We start from the raw sequence: 19,828 nt of genomic DNA, 5'->3' as shown, positions 1-19,828 counted from the left end.
GGTAGAGGCAGGAGGATTAGGAATTCAAAGGCCAGCTTTGACTACTCTGAGTGTGAGGCTAGTTTGAGCTACCTGATATCCTGTCTCAGTAAACAAACAAAAATATATTAATTAGGCTGTCAGTTACTTACCTTACTGTAAAAAATTAGAGCCTTTTCTTTTGTTCTTTCTCTCTCTCTTTTTTTTAGGTAGGTTTTTTTTAACGTATACAACACACAAAATATATATGTATATGAGTGTTTTGCTTGTATGTCTGTATACCATGTATGCAGAAGTAAGTATTGAATCCTTTGGAACTGGCATTACAGATGCTCGACTGAACCTAGGTCCTCTGAAAGAACAGCCACTGCTCTAACCAATGAGCCACCTCTCCAATTCCCCCTTGATAGACTCTTGTTTTTATGAGGCAGGCTGTAGTCCTGGCTGTTTTAGAATTCCCTCTGGAGATCAGGCTAGCCTCAAACTCTGAAATCTGCCTCTCTGACCTTTTATTTTATTTATTTATTTATTTATTTATTTATTTATTTATTTATTTATTTTTGAGCCAGGATCTCATGTAGTAAATTCCAGACCAACCTGAGCTTCTTTGAGTGAGGTCTTATCTTAAAGAAACAGATTCAGGAGGTGAGATTTCCACATCCAGTTCCTCACTTGCAGATTTTATTCATTTCTCTAACAAAGTCATTACACATATACCCACAGTGCTTCTGTGGCCACATGAGGCTTAGGGTCCATGCAAACGGACAGGTCAGACATGGCTCCTGATTCCAGCAGACACGTGGATTTCTCGTGGTCACTCCACCGTAGACACAGCCACTCTTTAAAGCAAAGGGTGGGTGGAGGGACGCTAGGGCTGTGGATCTGGTGCCAGCTTCAGCTTGCGTAGTAAATGCCTGTGGTAGCCTGGGCCACCACAGGCTTCCTGGCTCCGGATTTGTTTTTCTGCATGTAGTTGGGGACTGTGGGTTGTTGTGCTAGATGCTCCTGAAGCTCAAAGGTGCTGCTGAAGCTCAAAGATGCTCCTGAAGCTCAAAGATGCTCCTGAAGCTCAAAGATGCTTTGTTCTTCTCTGCTCGACTCTGCAGTAACTGTGTTGGAATGACTCTCCAGGGCAGGGCAACTGACAGGAAAAAGAGAGCAGCCCAGTCGAACTTCCTCCACTCAGGCAAAACCAGCTTGAGAGAAGTTGTGTTCCCAGAAGGTCCAGCCTTTTTAAAGGGATTGCTGGTGATTTCAAGCACCATCTTCCAGCAATGCAGTTAAGATGATGGGTGCATACCGTATGAGTGTGTTAAGGTATCATATTGAATCATGCTCATATGGACAATGCATAAATGCAAATTAGTGCTTCTTCACAAGGGAGCAAAGAGGGAAACCCCGAGACTTCCGGTTTCCAAACCAGTTTGAGTCCACTTCCTTAGTATTCACTAGTACCACTCCTTGAAGAAAAAAAAGAGATGCGTGAATCCAAGGTGTGGAAAATAGGCTGGAGTTGGGTGGTGGTGACAGTGATGGCGATGATGGTGTGTGTGTGCGTGTGTGTGTTCATTCCTCAAAAATAATTATTAAGTCAGTGTGCAGGTTCACAGAGGGAGTCTGGAGACTAGGGTAGGCCCTGAGGAAAGCAGACAGAAACAGATTGTAAAGGTGAGTCGAAGGATGAGCGGCAACAAGTCCCGACGAAACCCTGGCTCCTAGCCGCAGGCCTGGTGTCTGTGATGATTGCAGAGGCTGGAGGAACACCTCTGTCCATGTGTCCTTCCCTTTGTCTACTCATCCACTCCTCAGCCCACCATCTTTCTGTCTGCCCATTCCTCCATACGCGTATTTCTCAATTGCTGGATGAACTGTTAGGAGCTAAGCTCTTGCAGATGAAACTGAATCCTGATTCAAGCTGGATACGACAGGTTGAGCAATTACCTAACGTATCAAACATGCGTCTTGACCAGGAACAGAGGGACTCGGTGCTGGGTGGGGTGTCTGAGATAACACTCAGTCATACACAGATGGCAGTTCCTCTGCTTCCGTTCTCTGTAATGCTATGATGTGTTTCAGTGGCAACCTATGCTCTTGGAGAAAGGTACCCAGGCGATCTTCTCTTCACCAACCTGGGAAGATGCAGAGGAACAACCTGTATTAGTCAGCTCAGACTGTAAGAAAATACCATAGAGTACATGGATGGGTGTCTCAACGAAGGTATTGCTGGTGGGTTTGCTCTCTTCAAAGGTTTCTCATCATACCTTCCTCATGGGTATCGCCTTTTGGTGTGGGCATCTCTGATGTTCCTCTTTAGTGTTCACATTTCCTCTTCCTTTTTATTAATACAATATTAGTATTACTTTTTTGAGCATTTCATACAATGTAGCTTGATCATAGTCACTCCCAATTCCTCCCTCTAACTCCCCAGACCCATCTTCCCCTCCATACTTTTCTTCTTCTTCTTCTTCTTCTTCTTCTTCTTCTTCTTCTTCTTCTTCTTCTTCTTCTTCTTCTTCTTCTTCTTCTTCTTCTTCTTCTTCTTCTTCTTCTTCTTCTCCTCCTCCTCCTCCTCCTCCTCCTTCTCCTTCTCTTCTCCTTCTTCTTCTTCTCCGCCCCCCTCCTCCTTTTAGAAGAAGCTATCTCAAAATAGATGTATGTCCTTTGGCTCTTCCGATCTTTCCACACCCCACACACATACCCTGTCTTCCTCAACGTTCCTTGAGCCTTAGTTGTAGGGACTGTGTTGTAGATTTATCAGTTGGGGCTGGGTACATAACAGTCGGTTGTTCTCTGTGTTTTGACCAGTTGTAACTTTCTGTAATAGTCTCTGTCTGCTCCGAAAAGAACCTTCTTTGTTAGGGGATGAGAGTAACACTTCCCTGTGGGTATAAGGATAAGTATTTAGGATACAGTAAGAAATTGTGCCAGTTTAGGAAAAGGTTGGAGTTCTCCTTGAGGGTCATGGCTTACACTCTTCCTCTTCTTATGAGGATATCTCATTGGGGGAGGACCCAGCTCACAGCTTCTTTTGAACTCACTCACCTTTCAAAGGTGATCATCCCTACATAGAGTTGCAATTTTAAGATCTTGTGGTTTAAAGCCTCAACATATAAGTTTGGGAAGACTCAGTTTGTCCCATAACACAGACAATAGCTTTTTCTTTTTTTTTTTTTAAGATTTATTTATTTATTATATGTAAGTATATTGTAGCTGTCTTCAGATGCGCCAGAAGAGGGCATCAGATCTCATTACAGGTGGTTGTGAACCACCATGTGGTTGCTGGGATTTGAACTCAGGACCTTTGGAAGAGCAGTCAGTGTTCTTAACCGCTGAGCCATCTCTCCAGCCCCGACAATAGCTTTTTTTGTTTGTTTTTTGTTTTATCGAGACAGGGTTTCTCTGTGTAGCCCTGGCTGTCCTGGATCTCACTCTGTAGAACAGGCGGGCCTTGACCTCAAAAATCTGCTTGCCTCTGCCTCCCAAGTGCTGGGATTAAAGGTGTGTACCACCACTGTCCAGCCAGACAATAGCTTTGAAAATAAGAATTCACCAGAGCTCGTATCTCTAGCTGCATATGTAGCAGAAGATGGCCTAGTCAGTCATCACTGGGAAGATTACTTCATATGTCCCAGTACAGGGGAACGCCAGGGCCAAGAAGCGGGAGTGGGTGGGTAGGGGAACAGGGTGGGGGGAGGGTATAGGGAACTTTCGGGATAGCATTTGAAATGTATATAAAGAAAATATCTAATTTTTAAAAAGTAAAAAAACAAAAACAAAAACAAAAAGAACAACAAGAATAACAACAACAATGACAAGAAAATGACAGAAAAAATATTTTCACTTTCCCAGAAGATATCAATTGCAAATAGTTCCTTGGTTAGGGGTGGGATTTTGGGCTGGCTCCTTTCTGCTTCTCTATAGCATTAGAATTTTTAATAATCTATGGCTTCTAGAAGGAACACTATCCCCTCATGCAGAATACTTCCAATCAAACTATTTCTTAACTTTTGATCAACTTGTAGGTTTCTATATGCTTTTTCATATACCTTTAGTGGAAAATTAAACTTAAGTTATAATTAAAAAAAAAAAGAATTCAACTGACACAAGATGCACACCTTTGATAGGCTCTCAGAGGGAAGGTCTGATCCGCCTTCCCCACAGCTAAGCCAGAATTGATAGAACTATGTCAGAAAAGAAGTTCAGAACACAGGCTCACTGTGGGGGGCATACTCTAAGTTCAGGGAGCCATGTCCATCTCTTAGAGGCAGCCCTGTGATGATCCGTTGGGACTTGGGAACCTGGTGATCTATCACACACATTTTGGGGACTATTTGTTATATAAGGTTTCAGGCTCCCGATCTTTGGTCTTCCACAATGGCTTAGCTAAGGGTCTTCTCATGACAGACAGTCTATCTACCTCAAATAGTGGTAGACATGGAAAAGAGCCAATGTGGTAGCCAGGTCTATGTCATCTGTGTGCATGGCAATCCCACTGACTGAAGAGAAGGAAGGTGACTTGGGCAGACATTCAGCCTGTGTCATTCCCTGAGTGAGAGGCTTTGGTACTTGAGGGGCATTTGTGGGCCAGCAGGAAGAGTAGCAGGTAAACTTGGGAGGACCTGTGACTAAGGCTCTCTTTGGTAGGGGAGTGCCTGGTACATTGAGTCATAGGTCCAGTGATAAATCTTCCTCAGATCAAGGGTTATGGCCAGTCCTCCTTTATCCCTAGGCATTTGCTTACTTGCCCTATCCACAGCTATGTTCCCAGGCTGGCTGGCTCTCATCTTCTTGTCTGTGCTGAGCTTGGATACCCAGGCCTTCAACAGCAAGCTTGTCAAGTGCTTTGAGGATCCCCAGTATGAAGAGCTGCTGCAGCTGGCTCGAAATGGACTGGGACAGACAGCCGAGAGGAAGCAAGTGGTGGTGATTGGGGCAGGCATGGCTGGGCTCACTGCTGCCAAGATCTTGCAGGACGCTGGCCACCAGGTATGTGATGGGGCAGGGGAGAATCTCTTGTGGGAAGATTAGGCTCTAAATAGGGAGGCAGCAGCTCAAGCTATGGACATTCCTTGGAGCTGGGGCCAAATGAAGCTCTAGGGTTCTAGGGTAGCTGGGGTAGGAGGGCAGATAAGCTTGCACAATAACAAAGGCCTAGCTTCAAAAAGAGGCAAGCAGAGGCTAGTGCTGTTGCTTAGTGATAGGGGGAGGAATGCCCTGTGGTATCCATCCTCAGTACTGAAAAAGGAAGGAAAGAAGGAAGGGAGAGGGGGAGGGATGGATGGAGGAAGGTGGAAGGGATGGAAGGTTGGAAGGAAGGAGGGAAGGATGGAGGGAAGGAGGGATGGAGGGAAGGAGGGAGGGAGGAAGAGATGGATAATGGAGGGATGGAGGGAAGAAGGATGGGAGAGAAGGAAGGAGGGAAGAAAGGAGGGAGGGGGAAGGGAGTCAGGGAAAAGGGAAGGGAAGGAAGAAAGGAAGGGAAGGATGAGGGAGGGAAGAGTGGGGAGGGAGAAGTGAATGGATGGATGGAGGGATGGAGGACTAGGAAGGGTAGTAAATCTGAGTCTGCCACAGGAGGGGAGGATGTTGTGTGGAGCGTATGTGACAAGCTCCATTGAGTTTATTAAAGAGCTGTCTTTCCAGGTGACTGTGCTGGAGGCCTCAGGGCGTGTAGGTGGCAGAATCGAGACTCACCGAGTTCCTGGAGCACACTGGTATATAGAGCTGGGTGCCATGAGGATCCCTATCAATCACAGGTACTCTTGAGGACAGTAGTGGCAAAGAAGGAAGGCTAGGATCAGGGCTGTCACACCAAGAGGCCAATGCAGACAGCAGTGGATGGATGGATGCCCAGAGGTTAGCATCTGACTCAACTCATTTGCCAGCTCCAGGACTGCCTAGGAGCCTCTCCCAGCCTTGGTGTTTAATCCATGTGAGAAGATAACTGTACTCAGTTTGTCTGCCAAGCAGCTTGGGCTGAGGACCCCAGACGACAGGTGGTCCAAGATAAACCTGCTGCAAAGTCAAAAGCAGTTTGAGTTTGTGGATGACAGGAAGCCTAGCTCCCTCCCAGTAGGACCTTTCTGAATGGGTGAGAAGTTTAGAGAATGCAGCTAGAAGGTTAGGGAGTGGTGAACATAGCCTCCAGGAAGAATGGCTCCAAGGACACACTCTAGGGACAGGGACACCTCTCACTGTGCCTCCAGGAACTGGAGTAGGCTCATTTGAAAATGAGGTTGCAGATTCCACACAAAGTGGCAGAGATCTCTGCCAGCATAGAAAGTCACTAGTAGGGAGTCTTGGTTTCATAGTTTGTAGTCTTGTGTGATAACCAAGGTCCCTAGCATCCCTTTCACGGGAGGAAGGGCCGGGGTGGTCTTGGTGAATTCAAGGCAGACAGGAAGTAAGCTCAGGGAGCAAGAGGCATTGTGCTGTTGGCTCTCAGAGCCTGAGGAGTCTCCAACTCCCTTCCACAGGCTTTCTCATGAGCTCATCAAAAAATTTGGCCTGATGCTAAAGGAATTCTGCCCTTGCAACAACCAGACCTGGGTGCTGGTCAACGGAGTTCGGCAGCGCTCGGGGGCAGTGCAGGCCGACCCTGGCCTGCTGGGTTACTCTGTAAGAGCTGATGAAGTGGGGAAGACAGCAGAACAGCTCTTTGATGCTTCGCTGAGAAAGGTAAGACAAAATGAGGGGAAACCCTCTTCCCTCAGAGCCACCTTGCAGAAACACCCTCAAGGTCTTCTGGTTCCCCAGGGAAGAGCTTTGATTCAACCTCAGATCCATGAGTACAGGAAGCCTACACCAGATTGGCCATTGTTGGCCTCCCTCCCTCTCGTGACTCTGTCCTGTGCCAGCCACTGGCTCTTCAGGGAGTGTATTCTCGGACCCCAGACATCCATGCATATACAGACATGTACGGAGTAGCTACCATGATATCATCATGGTGGGATGAGTTCATTGCAGAGAGAGACCTTCAAGCAGGACTCTGGGATTGGATGAATTGTGTAGCCTCTCAAAAATTATTTTGTGGACTCCCTTCTCCTCTCTATATTTCCAGAGACTCTTGTTCCCAGGTTGTTGTGAGTATTAGGTGACTGGAATATGTCTCAGTGATAAGATAGTGGCAGTCGCAGGACCAGTGCTTAGACCACAGTTGTCATCATGACTCAATGGGTTGTTAAGGAAGAACAATAAACAGTCTATCTGAACCGCCTGCCCACCTTTTTGCCTGGCCTCTCAGTGACCATGCCTTTGTCTCATCTGACCCATGGCCTGGAGGGACCCAGTATGATGAATGAGCTCAGTGGGAACAGAGAGAATTCCCTGGAGGCTTTTGCCCAGGTGTCCTCTAGTGCTGTTGGGCACACTCAGCTCAGGATCAGCCTGCCCAGTCTCTCTCAGCAGCTCTGTGAGGCCAGGCCCTCTGGCTCCTACATGCTTCATGGTTGCTTAGAAGACCACAGAAATGTCAATGCAGGAAAAGGCGGTAGTCTCCTCACAGGCAGGAACCTTAAGTCTGACAGGGGAGCCTGGACACCTAACTTTGCAAACCTGGTGTCTATTCAAGGAGAGGAGAGATTCCTACCATGCCAGTTTTAGGACACAATTCTGGATCCCAAGATTCATATAAAGTGTCACACATACACCACACACACACCCACACACACCACACACATACCACACATGCACACCACACACACAAACAACACAAACCACACACACCACACCACACGTACACCACATACCACACCACACACACACACATACACACACACACACCACACATGTATACCACACACACAAACAACACAAACCACACACCATGCACACACCATATCACCATATCATACACACACATACACCACACACACCACACAAACCACACACACATACATACACACACCACACAAACACACACACACCACACAAACACACACACACACACACACATATCACACACACACACCACACATGTACACCACACACACAAACAACACAAACCACACACCATATCATCACCATATCACACACACACATACACTACACACACACCACACAAACCACACACACATACATACACACCACACACACACGCACACACACACTGTTGAACAAGCATGGTGCAGGTGCATGGATGGGACAGGGTTAACAATTGATGTGGGCTGACCCCCACTCACCACATGTCTGCCATGTCTTCTTCCCTCTTAGATTGTGGAAGAGCTGAAGAACAGCAGCTGCCAGGAGGTCCTGGAGAAGTATGACTCGTTCTCCACCAAGGTCAGTCCTGAGACTTTATGTCCCACTGTGCCCTGAGAGCCTGCAGTGGGACTGTCACCTGGGGCTGACTGCTGCACTTTACTGGTCTTCCCTGCCTGCCCTGAGAGGATGCTCCTGAAGGGGAGGAAGGGAAGAAGAGGGGGACAGGGAAAGAAGGATGGATGGAAGGAACTCGGCCCTGCAGAGGGCAGTCCAGGCTACTTTTTTAAAGCTTGCTGTATCAAAGAGTCCTCCATAATACCTGCCGAATCAGAGGCAGACAGAGATGTGGGAAGCCTTGGACAGGCGTGTGCTGCTTAATGTTTCAAAAGTCACAATGCTTACTTGCATATTGTGGTGTCACTTGGCTCCATACTCGCTGGGGACCACTGTTAAAAGTTTGAAAACATCTTTCGTAACACATGACCACAGTGAAAAAGCAGGAAAGGCTGGGGCTGTGGGTATAGCCCACTGGTATAAGAGCTGAGGCCCTGAATTCAGTCTCCTGCACTACAGACACAAAAACAGAAGGAGAGTTTCTGATGTAGCCCTGACTGGAGGCTGTTGGCTCACGGGTCCTGGAGCCAGCCCACCCATGGGCCTGTGAGAGGAGGATAATAGGTATAGTTTAGTTGATCCTGAGATAGAAGCTGATAGTCCGTCTCAGGTCCTGACCATTCTAAGTAGGCTGTGGTTTGCCTCTGTGGGCTGTTTGCTTCAGACGTTGGGTGGATCAAAGGCTGTTGTCACATGTAGTCTGACCACTGCATACTCAAGGAGAGAGAGGAGTCAGAGAATAAAGACAAGTCAGAGATGGACAAGGCCCACATCCACTGTAACACACACCCAGACTTGGGGCACAGACAAGCTCTCTGAACCTTGATATTGACAGTCCTATCCATGGAACTGGCTTCTCTTCAGGCATCCTGGTGTTGCTGTTCCTAGAATTTCTCAGCCCTACAGTTTTACTCTAGTTTAAACGAGTATGTTGAATAGAGGCATTTTCCCCCCAACCAGTAATACCCAAATATTCTGTCAGGTTCTTTCAGTGCCTGGCCTTTAGCCCTGCCTGCGCTGGTGATGGGGACCAACTCAGCCCCGGGCAAACTAGATGGTCATCCACTCTAGCTAGAGAAGCCATTCCAGCCAGCTTTGTCATGTCTATGATGGCTTTATCTGAGACAATGAGCAGAGACAAAACATAGGGTACAATCAGGGCAACAGGTGCACCAAGAGCCAGCACTGAGGTCACTTGCTGATGGAGCAGCTGGTCAGCAGGTGATGGGGCAGGAGTGGGAGGTTGGGGGCAGGGTGAGATGTTTTTGGTCCTTAGATTCTTCTGAGAAGTCAGGCTGGGTCTACATGGATGGGCATGGAGACCGTGTCAGCTTTCCCATCTAACAAAGCAGGACTCTTTTGCCACTATCTGAAAGGATTGCAGGGATTAAAGGCTAAGAAGAGAGTCTGTAGGCTGAAAACTATACCAAGTATAGTTATTTTCCCCGTAGACAAAGGGGATCATCTCTGGACACATATATAAGATAGCTTTGGGGCCCAGAGTGTACATGCCTGTCCTACCCTATCCAGGTCTGTTCCTTGCTCTCCTTGGGTAGAAAGCAAGCGCTCACATGTTGTCTCCCTGTACATTCTCACCTGCTTGTCTTATTTCCTCACACCCGAGGACAGGAGTACCTGATCAAGGTGGGGAACCTGAGCAGAGGGGCCGTGCAGATGATCGGTGACATGCTGAACACAGACTCTGGTTACTATGAGGCCTTTACAGAGACCCTGCGTGGTATCATCTCCTTTTTCCAAGATCCCCGGTGAGAAATGGGGTCACTAGTTACTGATGAGGATAGTAGTGAAGTGGGGGGGAGTGGAGGCTAAGACACCAGTAGGAAATCCTCCCCACTCCAAGAATGGGAAGCCAGGTCATAGCATTCAGGAGGCAGAGGCAGATGGATCTCTCTGACTTTAAGACTAGTCTCAAAAAAGAAAAGAAAAGAAAAGAAAAGAAAAGAAAAGAAAAGAAAAGAAAAGAAAAGAAAAGAAAAGAGGGGAGGGGAGGGGAGGGGAGGGGAGGGGAGGGGAGGGGAGGGGAGGGGAGGGGAGGGGAGGGGAGAGGAGAGGAGAGGAGAGGAGAGGAGAGGAGAGGAGAGGAGAGGAGAGGAGAGGAGAGGAGAGGAGAGACGAGACGAGACGAGACGAGACGAGACGAGACGAGACGAGACGAGACGAGGAGAGGAGAGGAGAGGAGAGGAGAAGAGAAGAGAAGAGAAGAGAAGAGAAGAGAAGAGAAGAGAAGAGAAGAGAAGAGAAGAGAAGAGAAGAGAAGAGAAGAGAAGAGAAGAGAAGAGAAGAGAGGCAGGAGGGATCCAGGCACCAAGAAATCTCAGAGTCACTCACAGGAGTGGATTGGGGTGTTAAACACCTAGTGTAGAACTTGGAGGCAAGCGTTCTGATATGCTGCCTACCTTGGGACCCCACTCTGACAATCTCTGATTAAGGGTTTACCAAGAGTGTGTTACTGTAAGCCTCATCTGTCCTGTGACCTCAGCCCTGCTTCAAGGGACACTTGTCATCTTTCAGCCCAGGGAAGACTGGGCTGCAGGGATATAAACCCAAGACTCCAGTCACCATTGGTCACTGACCGGGTGATCTGTAGCTATAAAGATAAAAGGACACCAGGCAAGGTGGTAAGCACCTGTAATGCCAACGCTCAGGAGGTGGAGGCAGGAGGACCTGAAGTTCCAGGCTCATCTTATCTCAAAACAACAACAAAAAGATAAAGATGAACTGATCTTGTGGAAAAACAGGCAACGGGGCAGCCTGTGGCATCGATTTATCTAGACATAATGTTTTTTTTGGTTTGTTTGGTTTTGGTTTTTGGCCTAGACCCCACCCTTCTTATCAACCTATATCCAAGCCAAGAACTGCCTTTAGGAAGCATAAAAGAGGAGGGAGTTTCAAGGCCGACTAAATAAACCAGCTCTGTCGTGTTTAGACTACTTGCCTTCAGTAGCCCCTGAGGACATTAGGAAGGGGTTGTAAGAATCCTGGGCCAGCATTAGACACACAAACTTTATATGCCCCAGTACAGGGGAACGCCAGGGCCAAAAAAATGGGAATGGGTGGGCAGGGAAGTGGGGGGGAGGGTATGGGGGACTTTTGGGATAGCATTGGAAATGTAATTGAGGAAAATACATAATAAAAAAAAAAAAGAATCCTGGGCCAGGGTCGGGGATCTGGTTTAATTGCTAGAGTTTGTCGAGCTTGCTTGAAGCCCTGGCTTCTATCCTAGCACCCCATGAAACTGGGAGGGGCAGCAAAAGCCTATAACCTCAGCACCTGGGAGATGGTGGCTGGTGGATCAGAAGTCCAATTCTGGGTCTTTGTCAGCTTATGATCAGGCACTCTGGGTGGCTATAGGAGGGAAGTGACCCAGAGGAGGGGTGTTTGTGAGCTCAGAGCAGATGCACTCTTCTGATTGGTCACTGTAGAGCAGATGCACTCTTCTGATTGGTCACTGTAGAGCAGATGCACTCTTCTGATTGGCCATCTCAAAGTAGTGCTTTTCTCTTGTTCCCTGTAAAACATATCTGGGGCGTGTCTGAGAAGGGACTAAGTCATTATCCAGTTCAGGTAGCCTGTCCTCCAAAGGGTCTGTCCATCAACCCATTCATCTCCTTCTCTGCTGGTTCATTCTCAGGTTCGATGAAATCGTTGGAGGCTTTGACCAACTCCCCCAGGCCCTGCACAATTCTCTCCTCCCAGGGACTGTTTGGTTCTACTCACCAGCAGAGGAAGTGGAAATGTCTGGAGACTGTGTTCACATCACCTACAGGACACCTGACCCTCTGCTGCCCAGGGCGCGGCTGACTGCGGATTTTGTGGTGGTGGCTACCACTGCTAAGGCTGCCCGCCTCCTTCGATTCCAGCCACCGCTTTCTCTCAACAAGCAGGATGCTCTGCGCTCCGTCCACTACAATAGTGCCACCAAAGTGATCCTGGCCTGCACACAGCGTTTCTGGGAACGAGACGGCATTTTCAGCGGCAAATCTAGCACCGACCGGCCTTCCCGTTTCATCTACTATCCCAACCACATCTTCCCCAACGGTGCAGGGGTCATCCTGGCATCTTACACCCTGGATGATGACTCTGTGTTCTTCACAGCCCTGGACCACACTCAGGTGGTGGATATTGTTCTGGATGACCTAGCTGCTCTTCACAGCCGCTCCAAAGAAGAGCTCCGTGCTCTCTGTCCTTACTCTGCAATCAAGAACTGGAGTCAAGACCCTTATTCCATGGGTGGCTTTGCTTTCTTCACCCCCTACCAGTATGTGGACTATGCCCAGGAACTCAGTCAGCCAGAAGGGCTGGTCTTCTTCGCAGGGGAGCACACAGATCTGCCTCATGGCTGGATCGACACTGCTATCAAGTCAGGACTCAGGGTGGCAAAGAACATTCAGGAATCTGTGGACTTGGCTTTGACAAGGAACCCCAGAAATACAAAAGAATACTTCTCCAAAAGTGAGCTGTAAGCACCTATATGGGCCCCAGGAACTAGGAGGATTCAGAACTAGGAGGATTCTAAACAAGTTTGTCCATCAGGAGACAATGCAAAACCTACTCTCGCCCATCTTTGCCTTCGCTCTGAGACTTGACCTAGGGCCCACGACTGGAGACCTAAGGTGACGACTGCCTGTGACCTTGGATTTATGACAGGAGCTCAGCAAGAACTTGTGGCATAGAGATTATAAACAATAAAGTTGAATTCAACTATTACTGTTTCATTTTTATTTACAACGTTTTAATTTTTTTTTTTTTTTTTTTTTTTTTTTTTTTTTTTTTTTTTTTTGGTTTTTGGTTTTTGGTTTTTGGAGACAGGGTTTCTCTGTGTAGTCCTGGCTCTCCTGGGACTCACTCTGTAGACCAGGCTGGCCTCAAACTCAGAAATCTGCCTGGCTCTGCCTCCCAAGTGCTGGGATTAAAAGCGTGCACCACCATGCCCAGCCTTAAATTAAGTTTTATTTATTCAGTGTGTGTGTGTGTGTGTGTGTATGTACACATACATACAAATGCCATGGATGTCAGAGCAAAACATTGGAAAGTCGTTTCTCTTCATCCACCATGTTCATCCCAGAGACTGAGATCAGTCCACTGGCTCAACCACAGGGATCTTTATCCTCTGTGCCATATGACCAGCCCAAGTGTTTCATGTCAGTCTAGTGTCATCTAAATAATTTTAGAGTAGAGCCCTGAGGGCAGGTGAGACCCTTGCCTTTCTTAGGCCTCTTCTTTTGTTCCTTTATCTGAGTCTGGTCCTAGTTCTCTGTCTTACATTTGCATTGCAATGAAGATACCAAGACCAAGGCAGCTTACTGAAAAAAAGAATTTATTGGTGGCTTACAGTTTCAGAGGGTGGTCATTGCAGTGGGGAGCACAGCAGCAGGCATATAGCTGGTCTTTACTACTTTGTGGGTTCTTCTTTTTCCTACCCTTTACCCCTCTTTCACCTCCTATTACTAGACAGAAGAGAAGAGAGAGAGCGAGATCCTTGAATATAATTTATTTCCTTTTGTTTCTTCTTTGAGCACAACGAATCTACTACAAACAACCGCCCTGAGTAACCACCAACCAGCACCAACCCCATTTCTCAGGGACCTAGCATTTATATAAGCTCTGAAAAGTTCCCAAAGCTCTAAATATCACACAATTGCAGAAACTATCTGCAGTTGGCAAAAACACACCTCTGTTAGAGCCCGAGGCAAATCATAGTCTGCTGCTGTGGACAGTCCAAAGCAGCCCCATAACCCCATGCCTGGTATTAAAATGAAAACATATTCTTATAATATTTCTGTTGTTTTAAAGAAAGCAAAATTCCAGAATTCTCATTACACTGGCAGGCATGGAACTGGAGATATAGCTCAGAGCTTATATCTTCATCTGAAAGTACGAGGGAGAGGGAAATGGCATGGGCTTTTGAAACCTCAGAGCCCACCCCAGTGACACGCCTCCTCCAACAATGCCACACCTCCTAGTCCTTCCCAAATAGTTCCATCAACCAGCCATCAAGACTTCAAACATGTGAGCTTATGGGGATTGTTCTCATTCAAACCACCACCCTCCCCACCTCTTCTCCAGTTCTCTGCCTTCCATGACTGAATTTTAAGAGGAGTTGAGATGCGGGTTACTTGAGGCAACTGTGGCTAGCAACTTACTCCATGCTTTTCTGTGCTGCTCCAACAGTCTCAGTGGACAAATTCTAATAGTACTATTTCTGGGATTTTCAGGGTCAAAACTTGGGTCCTGGAAGCCCCAATAAGTTAGGCTTGTCCACCATCCGTAACATACCAATTAAGGAGACAAATAATATGGTCAGCAAGATGCATCAAGGGGTAAAGGCGCTCACCACAAAGCATGATGATTTGAGTTCAATTACCAGGTCCCAAGTGGTTGGGGAAAACTGACTCACAAGTTGTCCTCTGACCTCTGCACGTGACCCTGGAACATGCATCACACACAAACACACACACACAGACACACACACACACACACTCACATGGGACACACACACATCCTCCAGGTTCAGAGGATCCAATCCACTCTTTTGACTTCCATAGGCACTACATGCATATACATGCTTATACTTACATACATGCAGGGACATATTCAAATACATTAATAATATCTTTAAAAAGAGAGTAAGCCAGGTGTGTGTGGTAGTGCATGTCTTTAACTCAGGCTCAGGCAGCAGAGACAGAGGAATCGGTGAGTTTGGAGACAGCCTGGTCTACACAGAGAGTTCCAGGCCTGTCAAGGCTACGTAGTGGGGTCTTGTCTGGGGAGTGTATAATAATAGTTTAAAGTAGAGAGAGAGGAGACTTATTCAGTGTGGTCATATTTTGGAGAACAGTCATCCCAGGATTCTGACATAAGCTTAAATAGAAAGCACTAGGTTTTGATAGCTAAACAATCTTGGTCACGGTGTGATCTTGCCCATGTTGATCCATCCATGTCTCCATTCCAGTCTCTTTTATAAGGTGGCCTGATAATTGAGGGAACCAAGTGAAATCCCTTCTTGGGAGACAAGCTCCCTCTCTGCCTGGCATCAGGCTTTAGCTTTCCCTTCTCCCAGTAGGAGACTTGTGGAAGAATACCAATTTCCTGGGCCCATTGTCTCAATTATCTAATGTCCAAAGGGAGGACCCAAGGGTCTCTCTTCAGAATACTTTCTTTTTTGCCAGGATCATGTAGCTGTCACCCCAGATCTTTCCTTGTGCTCATACAATACCCAGTGATTCACATTCGAGACCTGTCACGGTCGGTGGGTTCCGTGTTTGATGAAGACAATGTCTCAGAAGACATGGGGCTATATTATGACTTCTGTGCCTTATCCTTCCCTGTCCCCAGATCTAAGTGTCCTGGCAGACCCAAGAGGAGGAGCGTAGAGATGGCAGAGTTGATGCTGATGAAGTCTTTTAATCAGAGAGATAGGAAGATGAAGGGCACAGAGATGGATGGGCCCCAGGGAAGTCCATCATTTGGCAGTGACTTGGCCTGAATTTTGTCCTGAAGGAAACTCTCAAGGTTGTGAGTCATCCTGAGGGTCACAGGAAGAGACCAGGTGGCTGCACCCATAGCTCAAAACCATAGGCATCTAGGCACTGTCAAGAATCAGCTGAGATAAGACTGGGTGTTGGTGGCCTATGTCTTTATTCCCAGCACTCAGGAAGCAGAAACAGGTAGATCTCTTGAGTTTGAGGCCAGGAGAGTGAATGAGTGAATTCCACAGTATAGTTTTCTTCAGAGATTAAGGCAGGGAGAGAGAGAGGGAGAGAGAGAGAGAGAGAGAGAGAGAGAGAGAGAGAGAGAGAGAGAGAGAGAGAGAGAGAGGGAGGGAGGGAGAGGGAGAGAGAGAGAGAGGCAGAGACAGACAGAGAATCATAAACAAGCATGTTAGCTGTTCATGTGGGCAGGGTAGGCATTATTTTATCTCCTGGGGCTGTTCACCAAACCACAACCCTGAGAAGCAGCCCCAGACAAAACAGTCAAGACCTCACCTCCGCAGCATTCACCCAGAGGCCTTTGTGCAGACACTTGGGCCACAGATTGTTTCTCGCATGGCCGATTTATCCATCCACTTACCCTCTCTCCCTGCAGAGAGCAGCGAGCTGTGTCCTCCCACCTCAGAAGTTAGGTTGAAGGCAGCTTAAGAAAGAAAGAGTGTACTTTAGCTCACAAGCCCAAGTTACAGTCCATCTCAGCAGGGGAGTCTAGGCAGGAACTTCAGGAGCTAGTCAGTCAAAAACAGAGACATGACCAAGAGAGATGGCTCAGTGGTTAAGAACACTTACCACTTAGTCATGAGAACCAGAGTTTGCTTGTCAGGAACCACAAACACCTGTAACTCCAGCTCCAAGTGCTAGCACTCTTCTAGCTTCTTTGGGTAGTTGCACACATACATGCACGTACATTCACACACACACACACACACACACACACACACACACACACACTGACTCTTACAAAGGAACCATGTTCTGTTCTCAGCACCCACTTGGTGGCTCCTAACCCTCTGCAATTTCAGCTCCAGGGCATCCAATGCCGTCTTCTGACCTCTGAGGGCACAAGGCACGCACAGGGTGGACATACTTACCTACTTACCTACCTACCTACCTACATACCTACATGCAAGCCAAACACTCAAATAAATAAAATAAATAAATCTAAAAATTTAAAACTAACTACATAAAATAAAATAAAATAATTAAAATCTTGAAACAAAAAGGAGCAAAGCATGGATAAATGAATCCATGCTTTGTGCTTAGCGGCTTTTTCAATTCTAACACTCTTAGGAGTGGAGCCCTTTTTCAGGCTGGGTCTTCCCACATTAATTAAGTTGCTCAAGGTAATCCCCATTAGACAGACCCACACAAGTTGCTGTTCTGGGAGGTCTCAGAGCCTCCTACAGTACAGCCTCTTGCTATTCCTCTTTGGTGTCCACCAGAGCTGGTTGATAAGACCCTGAAGATATCACATGTTCTGAAGTCAAGTGACAGAGAAATCACATCTGCTGGTCAGTTTTCATAAGGCAAGAAGCTGCCATGCAGGCTGCCAGAAGAGAAAAAGCACCAATGGTGGTACCCAGCTGGGAACCCTACCAACTAAACTGCCAACCTTCCAGGTAAGATGTGCCTACGACTATCACGGGGAAAACAAACATTCTTGATTGGTTTTAAGCCTGCTCCACAAGGCAGAGTAAACTCTGTTAAAAATCCATGGCCGGGCTGGTGAGATGGCTCAGTGGGTAAGAGCACCCGACTGCTCTTCCAAAGGTCCAGAGTTCAAATCCCAGCAACCACATGGTGGCTCACAACCATCCGTAATGAGATCTGGCGCCCTCTTCTGGAGTGTCTGAAGACAGCTACAGTGTACTTACATATAATAAATAAATAAATCTTAAAAAAAAAAAAAAAATCCATGGCCAAGGAGGTATTCTGTCTTGGGTAAGGGGAACTTACGACTACAGTTTAACTAAATCAGCGCAATGCCAAGGTGCCTTACAGTTACATTCACAGATGAATGCTATTCTAAGTTGTAGAGAATCTTTGCAGGGAATAGCAGGGAGGGCAGAGACACAGGCGACCTCTGAGTGGTGCTTTCCTTTCTGTCTTGTGCAGGAGCTTCTTTGAAGGACTAATGGAGTGCGGAAATGAAAGAACTAGGAGCTGGCTTTTATTTTGTTAGGGAATTATTTTATTTTATTGCCTTGCTATGTAGCCTTGGCTGGCCCAAAACTCACTGTGTAGCCAGGTTGTCCTCGAACAGAGATCCAGCAGTCCTGAGCTCAGGGATCAAAAGCCTTTTTTTTTTTTTTTTTTTTTTTTCCCGAGACAGGGTTTCTCTGTGTAGCCTTGGCTGTCCTGGAACTCACTTTGTAGACCAGGCTGGCCTCAAACTCAGAAATCCGCCTGCCTCTGCCTCCCAAGTGCTGGGATGCATGAGCCATCTTACTCAGCATATTTTTATTTTCAGTCTTGCTCTTTTCTAGGCTAGGCAGGTTGATCCCCAAAAGGGCTCTTGTATCTGAATTGCCACACTCCCTAATTTGGGAAATTTTCCACTATGATTTTTATTAAAATGTTTTTGACAATGCCTTTAGTATGAAGTTCTGCCCCTTCTCTGGCCCTGACCCTTGGATTGGTCTTTTGTGTCCATCCATCTAGCGAGCCCTGCTTATACGTCCCCGTTCTTTGACCTCACCTTCCATATGTCCGGCCTATCAGTCTTTCTATCGGTGAGGCTTCCTCACAGCCCCCTATTTGCTTGCATGTGTTCTTCATACCCAGTATTTCAGTTTGTTTTTTCCTAAGCATCTCCATCTCTCTGCTGAGTTCCTCTTTTATATATTGTATTGATTCGATCTGTTTTTTACTTAGCTGCTTGTGTTCTCTTGGAATTCACCCAGGGGCTTATGTACAACTACTTTCATTTCTTTAAACATACCTATAATCTTTCTTTTTTCCTTCTCTTTCTGGGATCTCATCTACTTTGCTCTACCTAGAGATCAAAACATAGCTGCCCTGTGCTGTGTGCCACACCAGGCAGGGCTGCACTCCAGGCCCAGGGCGCAAGATAAGAATAGGCAAGGTCTAGCTTAGTGGGCGAACTCACTATGTGGCTCTGACTGGCCTGGGACTCAAGAGGGTAGACCAGGCTGGCCCCAAACTAGAGATCTGTCTGCTTCTCCCTTCCAAATTCTGGGGCTAAAAATGTGTGCACCACCACACGGGTCCCTGGGAAGCCAGGTTTTAAAGTCCTGTTAGAAATAGGTTTGGAGCCGGGCGTGGTGGAGCACGCCTTTAATCCCAGTACTTGGGAGGCAGAGGCAGACGGATTTCTGAATTCGAGGCCAGCCTGGTCTACAAAGTGAGTTCCAGGACAGCCAGGGCTATACAGGGTGTCTCAAACGCCCCCCCCCCCCATTAAAAAAACAAACAAAAAATAGGTTTGGAAGTTTCAAGAAAGTGATCGAATAACCCCAGGTAGTTTGGCAGGGCAAAAGTTTTACTGTTGCAAAAGGGTGTACAGCTATGTCAAAGTGAATGAGCAGGCAGCACTCAGGGGTCTCCGCTGGCATTTTGTTGCTAACACCCAGGGGGCAGAGCTCAGCCTTGCAAGCTCACACAACTGGATAGTTTAAAGCAGTGCTGCTGGTGAGCAGTCTGCCACTGTGAGCACAGAACGCTGTTCATTTCAGGACAAATTGGGAGATTTTTGGGCAAATGATATTTTTTCTGTTTTTTTTTTTTTTTTTAAATGATGTTTTGGGGGCTGGAAAGATGGCTGAGAGGTTGCAGCTCTATTTGCTAGCACAGTACCTGTGTCAGGTGGCTCACAATTACTCCAGGGGCTCTTGTACTCACACCTACATACCTACACATGTGCCTGCATATACACATAATTAAAATTTATTTTAAAAAATCTAATGTATTTCCCTTGTCTTATTTAACCCTGGTAGAAAAGACAGTATACTTCTTTCTTGGTTCATACAGTCTGGGGCACACAGAGTAGACAACACACAGAC

The 19,828-nt window shown here is 47.0% G+C and overlaps 1 protein-coding gene across 1 annotated transcript; it reads left to right on the top strand.

The window, feature by feature from the left end:
- Positions 1-4,683: 4,683 nt before the first annotated feature.
- LOC110304492 (L-amino-acid oxidase-like) lies at positions 4,684-12,975 on the top strand. Its single transcript, XM_021175916.2, has 6 exons — positions 4,684-4,965; positions 5,623-5,735; positions 6,456-6,657; positions 8,191-8,259; positions 9,925-10,061; positions 11,948-12,975. Exons 1-6 carry the CDS (start codon positions 4,684-4,686, stop codon positions 12,777-12,779), a joined length of 1,635 nt encoding a protein of 544 aa, XP_021031575.2. The 3' UTR covers positions 12,780-12,975.
- Positions 12,976-19,828: the final 6,853 nt, after the last annotated feature.

Source organism: Mus caroli, unplaced genomic scaffold (genome assembly GCF_978045245.1).
Source record: "Mus caroli unplaced genomic scaffold, Mus_caroli_1 scaffold_13, whole genome shotgun sequence".
Taxonomy (NCBI): domain Eukaryota; kingdom Metazoa; phylum Chordata; class Mammalia; order Rodentia; family Muridae; genus Mus; species Mus caroli.
Note: the sequence above shows the minus strand (reverse complement) of the source record. Positions and strands in the feature narration are given on the sequence as shown.

Excerpts from the sequence above, each read along its gene's own strand:
- LOC110304492 (XM_021175916.2), top strand. The coding sequence starts at position 4,684 with ATGGCCAGTCCTCCTTTATCCCTAGGCATTTGCTTACTTGCCCTATCC. Across the intron at positions 4,966-5,622 it reads TGCAGGACGCTGGCCACCAG|GTGACTGTGCTGGAGGCCTC; the intron begins GTATGTGATGGG and ends CTGTCTTTCCAG. Across the intron at positions 10,062-11,947 it reads TCCTTTTTCCAAGATCCCCG|GTTCGATGAAATCGTTGGAG; the intron begins GTGAGAAATGGG and ends GTTCATTCTCAG.